The 8,079-nt window shown below is 32.7% G+C and overlaps 1 protein-coding gene across 1 annotated transcript; it reads left to right on the top strand.

Annotated features, from left to right (window-relative positions):
• Positions 1–6,523: 6,523 nt before the first annotated feature.
• Positions 6,524–7,363, top strand: LOC124889698. The gene has a single exon (XM_047401680.1). It carries the CDS (start codon positions 6,524–6,526, stop codon positions 7,361–7,363), a length of 840 nt encoding a protein of 279 aa, XP_047257636.1.
• The last annotated feature ends 716 nt before the right edge of the window (positions 7,364–8,079 follow it).

Here is an 8,079-nt window from a genome sequence, read left to right as displayed (position 1 = left end):
AAATCCTAGAGGCAGACGGTGATTTTTCTCCCTTGAGAAAGGAGTTTCCACGTAAAATCCTTGTGTCCACTATTTACTTTATTTCTGCACTTCTTAGCTTATTTCTCTCCCAGTTCTAGTTGTGTGAGTTCATCTGGGAACAGGTTCATAAGTGATGAATAACCCACTGTAACCCTACAGGTAGTGTGCTAAATAATCATATCAATCATTATTTTCTTAATGAGTGTGCCAAATTCAAATGTAACAAGTACAAATCCATTCATCTTTAATTGTTACATTTGTACTTAAGTGCCAAATTCATCGGTTTTTCGGTTCGATTTTTAAAAAAAATTTGATTAAACCGAAAAATCGAAAACCAAAATTTTATAAATAAATAAAAATATATATATAATATAATATTATATATATATATATGATATTTAGTAATTCACATTAACAATTAACATTTAACAGCAGATTCGCATACACCGCAGACTATTTATGAATTGTTTTAGTAACTTAAATATTTTATGAACTATTTTGGTAACTTTGGACTTTATATATATATATATATATATATAATATGAATGTGAATGATATTTAGTAATTCACATTCACAATTAACATTTAACAGCATATTTGCATACGCTACAGGCTGTTTATGAATTGTTTTAGTGACTTAAGTATTTTATGGACTATTTTGGTGATTTTGGACTGTTTTATGGACTATTTATGCAGAAAGTATGTTGTTTCATGGACTATTTTTTTGAGTTTTGTGTTATTTTGTAGATTATTTATACAAGGTTCTATTATATGTAATGATTAATGACGTTATGTATTATGTTAAGCTTATGATTATTTCATTTCATTTCATCCATGTTGAGTTATTTATATTTGGGAATGAAAAACAAGTTTGAAAAAAAGAATTTTTATAAAAAATCCATCAATTTTAAATGCTCAGTTATGAAAAAAAGAGGCTAACTACTTTAATTTTTCAAACCGAAATAAAAATCCAAAATAACTGAACCGAATTTGTAAAAATCGAACCAAACCGAATTTACGAATGTCACTTTTGTCAATCCAAAAACCGATAAAACGAACCAATATTAAACAATCAGACCGAACCGACTGAACGCCCACCCCTATTTAGAAGATACTTTCTATGTCCACCCCCGATAAAGACAAAATGATATTTTTTGCATTCATGTTTACTTGAATTTGCACTTCCTTTTAAGGCCTCATTTGTTTGCATTTAATAGAGATCTGAATTTGAATAATTCAGATTTCAGACCATTAAGTTCATTTGTTTTTCATTAAGACTTTTAATGGGTCTTAATAGGTCTTAATCATTCAGATTTGAAACCAAGTCTTAATCATTAAGAAGTATTCTTGTGTTACATAATATTCACCACTACTCTATCCATAATCATCAGTCACCACCACTAACCATCTCTGCTACCACCACCATTGTCAACCACCACCTTGCCACCAACTACCACCATCAACCACCTCCACCATTACAACCACTATTTACAATCATAATTACTACTAACCATTATTTTCAACCGCTACCATATCTACCACCTTCATTATTTTAATTATATCCGCTGCTATCATCATCGTCAACGTCAATGTTAATGTCAACACCAATAACATCACCACAATCATCAACCACTATTAGCCAATCCCAACTACTAACCAACTCATCTATCATAACTAGCGCCACCGCTAACTATCACTAACACATCATCAACATCCATACATTCTTTAGCCACCACCACCATTGTCACCGATGTCGCCATCTCTACCACCGCTTCAACCACCATTACTGCTATAGTATATTACTACTGATAATCATTTTCACTATCACAGCAAATGACATCTCCACCTACCACCAACACATTATCAATCATCATGCGTTCATTTTTAAGCTATCACTATCAACACCTCCAACTACTAACATCAACCAACTTCACATCACTACCACTACCACTACCAATCGCCACCATTGTAACAGTCACTACAATTCCAAACATCTCTATCATCACAACTATCACCACCACCATTACTAATCACTAACACCAATCATTACCACCATCACCATTATAAACCATCTTCATTATCACTAACAAATATAAATATTTTTTCCAATCAAATAATAATTTTATTGTATTAAATTAAATATTTTTCTAATATATAATTATTTTTTATTTGAATCATATTTTTTTTTATTATATATGAAAATAAATAAATTTTGCATATTCAGATATTGAAAAATATATAGTCTTAACCATTGATTTCAGAAAACATCTTAATCATTCAAACATGCATTCAGATTCAGACGTCTGAATCTTAATAAAAATAAATGCAGCCTAAGATTGTTTGATTGGAAAAGAGTAATCCAGAAATTAGTTATTCCGTCATGTTTGTGGCATATGAGATAACTTATCTCATTACAAATGTTAGGATTTACCCCAAATTTTCTACTTTATCTAATTTTATATCATAATTAGAATTACTTTTCTTGGTGAAAAATATTTTCTTGTTGAAAAGAATCTCTTTCTATTAGGTTGATTTTTGTTTAAGGGGAGATTTCTCCTAATAGATTTTAATCTTTTTAATTTAGTTTTTAATATGTAGGCGTCCTAGCCAATCATATTAAATAATATGTGTTTTGTGTTCTAGTTTTCTTTGTCATCTGAATTATCACCTCCATGATTTGCAAATTATAAGCTTCCGCAAGACGCTCTCTCGATTTCGAACCCAACAATAAATGATGGGATAAATCATCCCAATACTAACTAATACCTCCAACCTAATATGGAATAAAATAATCCTTCATATTATTTTAGGACTATTTATCCTTTATACCTTTTACCAAACGTCCCTTAAAGAATAGCAAGTGAAGTGTATATTTTACCATAATACACATATTAATAGGAGTTAAAATATTTTGATAACTTACCAATTGAATAGCATCAAAAAATGACATTTTCGTATCTCTTTTATGTAAAAATAAAGATCTTTCATAATCGATCTTAATTTTTTTTTCTACAAAAACTACAAATGATCTACAAAATCAAGTCTCCCTACTAATGATATATAGTTTCAATGGACTTGAAAAGGTAATTTGGAAATTGATTAGTTAATATTAAGAATAAAATATGAATATTCTAAAATAGACAAGTAAAATGAATAGGGAAGTACATCTCATGATAATGTAGATTATTAAAGGTATATGGTAGAGATTGTATAATTGATGTCAAGCACTACTTACTGTCAATTTAGTGGTGAGTAAGAAAGATTCTTCTTAGTTTTAATTAATTAGAAATCCTTGATGGCAGTGTGAATAATGGCTCTTGCTGTCATAATGAGTTTACTTTTAGAAAATACAGAATGAAATAGGTGATGTGTTCGTGTTAGTAAGTATATAACATATAGTATGGATTGTAATCATTGTAAATTAAATATATATACTCACTTGATATAATTAATACCCCCACGATGACCTTGCAATAAATTTTTTGTGTGTGCTTTAATTTTTATTTGGGTCAATTTTTCAGTTTGATTGATACTCCAATTATAAGGTATAGTGATGGTTACCTACCATGTATAATTGGTATTATACCCTTTTAATGGCTCATCAATGTTTAATATAATATCTATTTTAAAGTTCGATTAATTTAAATTCACGTAAGTAAATTTTATTTTGAAAAATAAAAGTGTGTTTTGGACAATTCTATTTTCAAGCAACAAATCAGAGATTCTAACTAGCTAGGCGTTTGACCATGCATCATGAAAATAGCAAAAAACTAGTTTTTGTTTTTAGTGTGAAACATAATATATGAAATTTAAAGTTGTGTTTGGCAATAAAATAAATTAAAATTTTAAAATTTTTGCGAGTAATTAAGAGTGATTTTTTTTTTTTTGGAAATTTCTGAAAATTAAGTGAATAAACTAAAAGTAATTTTTTTAAAAAAATTTATGATTAAAACATATTTTTGATGTTTAACTCAAAAAAATAAATAAAAAAATTTCATGGACAAACACCCTCAATTAAATCGTTGGTGGTTAATTGATTTTACTTATACTTATTGTTTATTGGTTCACACTGCCGCTCGTTTTGAACTTTGAAAATTCAAACAATAGATAAATAAATCAATTAATAAATCTTCCAGTTCCACGTTACCAGTGTCTTACCAGCGGCGGATACTTTGTTAACTTCATTATCAAACTTCATTCTTCAAAATTTAAGAGCAAAATGCAAGGAACCAATTTAGAATTAGATAGTGTTATCTTGTCAATATTTAAAACAAATGTATTCAAAATGGGTGAAAATCATTTTACCCCTCAACTTTACTTTAAAAATCAAACTCCTCCCTCAACTTTAAACAATAAGTATTCTCCCCATAAATAAAAAGTTTTAGAAGTAGAATTTCTTCCTTTATACCATAAATAAAATGTTAATGAACCTATTGTTACCGGCGGAGTCAAATAGTTAAATTGGTTGATTATCAATTATGATTTCAACACAAATATGAGTATAATTTTTTTTTTTTTGTTGTTGATGAACGAATAACATCATCACAATTCGATCACAAATTTTTTTAACAAGTTTATCAGTAATAAATATTCTGTCACATTTTTTTAAGTTGATATTAGTAGTTGTATTGAGTATTGACTTTTCATATTAAAAATTTACTCTTTTTTTTCTACGTATGAGTAGTAATAATATTTACATAAATATAAACACAAACACGGATTCACATGGACTTTTCTTTTTGAACGTGGCAAGAACTATACAAACTCCATACTATACAGCACCATAGTACACTATGGTAGGGTCTTCAAGTTTGTAAGTTGTAATAACAATTATACTCGGGGGCGGAGCCACCTGAGTGCGAGGGAGTTCATCCAAATTTTTTGAACAGATAATTATACTGTATATTTAATGTTAAAATTATATTTTATTTATATATAATAAATATTAAATTTTCTTCATTGTTAAAATTATATTTTATTTATATATAATAAATATTAAATTTTCTTCATATTTTGGTGTGTTTATCTTTTTGTTTTTTGAACCTCCATGATGTAATCTGATTCCGCCACCGAAGGCGACCTATTTTCAGTGCAAATGTACACAAAAATGGACGGGAGAATGTGGCAACGCAAGAGCTGTTATCCCCTCCTATTGACATCACAAAGAATTACCTTTTTTCAAAACATTGCATGATTTTGTCTTTCGTAGTGCAAAAATTCTTGAGATGCTCTTTGCATTTCTAGTAAAATGGAAACCTTTCTGAAGGGACATATACAAAGGGGGAGTTGGCTAAAAGGCCACTCTCCAAACCTATTTTGACATTTAGACACCAAGTTTTTTTAATTGGGAAAATAGACACTTTTATGAGATCACAAAAATAAAATGCACACCCTAGCACTCACCTCGCAAAATCTATACTTTAACCCCTTTCCTCATTTCAGCCCCAATTTTGTTAAAACTATACTTTCGTCCATCTTCAAAAATATAAATATTGGATAAATAATTAAAAAAAAATAATTCCAAAGCTTCTCAACCAATCCACTAGCAACCATCCAATTTTGGCACCATTTTCTCGATTTTCCGATCATTTTTCGGCCATTTTTCGTCGATTTTTTTGGCATCCATCGGAAAGTGACATTATCTCCATTGTTATAAGCCATTTTCGCTTATTTTTAGCTCCAATTTTTCTTTCATTTTCATACAAAAAGCTCAAAAATCAGTCCCACATTTTGAAATCGATTCTTGGCTCAATAACAACATTCCAACACTCCTTAGGTTGTTTGTTAGCTGAAATTCGTCGGATTATTTCGGTGGTCGTCGGAAAAGGATCGATCGTGCACTATACGGCCATCAGCTAGGAAGAAGACGACCTCAATCTATTAAGTCTAGGCGCATAAACCACTATTCAAGTCTATTAAATACTATTATCGAGGTATATTATGTCTATTATAGATTACACGATTGTTGGTGGTATATTTTCTGGTGAATGGGAAGAGACTCCTAAATGTTGGGTTTGAAAAACCGCGTCTAAAGAGAGAGTGTCCATTGCCCTTCGTCATAACGGTTCATACGCTGATATGGTTAAAAGCGTAATGGAGAGCGGTGAATTAAGTTGTGATCAAAGCAAAGTGGTAATTAGTTACTTGATGAATGAGAGGGGGAAAATCCATCCAACATTCATAAGGAATGCTAGGCATGTAGAATATATTTGCTTTGTGTTGATTCTGATAACTCCAGACCTATATTGCAGGTTAAAGTTGTTGAAAGGTCCCGGGAAGAAGTTTCCAGATCAGCCCCACCCTCACCACACCCCACTCTCGACTGTGGATGATACATCAACGGAATATGATAGCATGGGTAGTGATGAATGTGATAATAGTGAAGATTATGAAGAAGAAGAGTGTGGAGGAGGTGAAGACGGATAACTCAAACCACAAAGAAGCCACTCTTTCTCGAACGACACCAATTTTTTTGTAGGACAAACATTTAAGGATAAAAAAAATGTTGAATCTTTTATTGAAGCAGGCGTCGGTGAAAATATCGTTCAATTACACAACAGTGAAGAGTTGTAAGAAATACTTGAGGGTGAGGTGTGTAGATCTTACTTGTCGGTGGATGGTGCGCGCATGTGCTATCAGAGAATCGGGTTGGTTTCATGTCCACAAGTATGTGGGAGAGCATACTTGTAGCGTTGATCATGTCATGGGAAAGCACAAAAATATCACCGTTGAGGTCATTGCCTCACTTATTTTGAACTTTTTTGTCGACAACAAAGGTCCAAGCTCGAAAGAGATTAAGAGGATCGTATTTAGGAAGCTACATTGCAGGTCGGGCTATTGGAAGCGTTGGATGGCAGGCGTCATTGCGAAAAACATAGTTCGAGGTACACTCGAGCACAGATATGCAGTTCTTCTCGTATTTTCATATATTTTCAACGGCCTCAACCCCAGGTCTATTAATTCCCTTATGGTCGATGAGAAGTCTGGCAGGTTTATTTACTACTTTATGGCATTTGGGGCTTCCATCCATGGATATTTACACATGAGAAAGGTCGTTGCCGTTGATGGCATGCATTTTTTTGGCAAGTACGAGGGCGTACTGCTGTTCGCTGTCGCTCAAGATATGCAGAATTATATCTATCCCTTAGCGTATTGCGTGGTGGATAAGCAGAACGATGCATCGTGGGGCTTTTTCTTCGAGAAGCTTAAGGCCTTTGTCATCGACGAACCAGAGCTGTGCGTTATCTCCGACAGATATGTAAGCATAGCCAACGGCCTCACAAAGTATTACCCGCTTGCGCATTACGGTGTTTGTATGAGGCATCTCGGTGAAAATCTCTGAACAAATCACCATTGTTTCTATTCTCTCTATTTATACGACCATGCAACCAAGGCTTACACGTTGGAAGAATTTAATGACTACTTCAACGACCTTAAAGAAAAATGCCCCAGCACAGTAGCTTGCCTCGAGCATAAAGTTGGATTTGAAAAGTGGAGCCGGGCTCACTTTCCAGGTAATCGATTCAACGTCATGATCTCAAACATCGCCGAGTCGCTCAACTCAATGTTGCGCGATGAAATAGAGTATCCAGTGGCGGCCATTTTCAATTCAATTGCACATAGGTTTGGAGAAATATTCAGGAAGAGGTATGTGGAGGAGGACAATTCAAAGACAACCTTCATTCCCATAGCTAAGACGATCTTGAGGGAAAACATGACTGAGAGAGATAAATTATATGTGAACAACATAAATGGAAGCACAGACAAATTCACCGTGCTTGGTTACGGTCATTCCGCAACAGTTAATCTTTTGAGACAGTCATGTTTTTACAAAAAGTACGACTTGTTGAAATTGTCATGAGCTCATGCAATGGTAGCGTTGTATTTGAAGCACGGGGAGGAATACGGCACTAGCATTTACAACTACTCTTCGAAAATATATTCAAAAGAATCATACCTCCTTGCATACTTGGAACCTATTTGTGCAGCACCACTGGAGTTGGAGTGGAGTGTGGCGTGAGAGTATCTAGAAATGCAAGTTCTTTCACCCGATTTTGA

Source organism: Capsicum annuum, chromosome 12, assembly GCF_002878395.1.
Source record: "Capsicum annuum cultivar UCD-10X-F1 chromosome 12, UCD10Xv1.1, whole genome shotgun sequence".
In the NCBI taxonomy this organism is placed as follows: Eukaryota; Viridiplantae; Streptophyta; class Magnoliopsida; order Solanales; family Solanaceae; genus Capsicum; species Capsicum annuum.
Note: the sequence above shows the minus strand (reverse complement) of the source record. Positions and strands in the feature narration are given on the sequence as shown.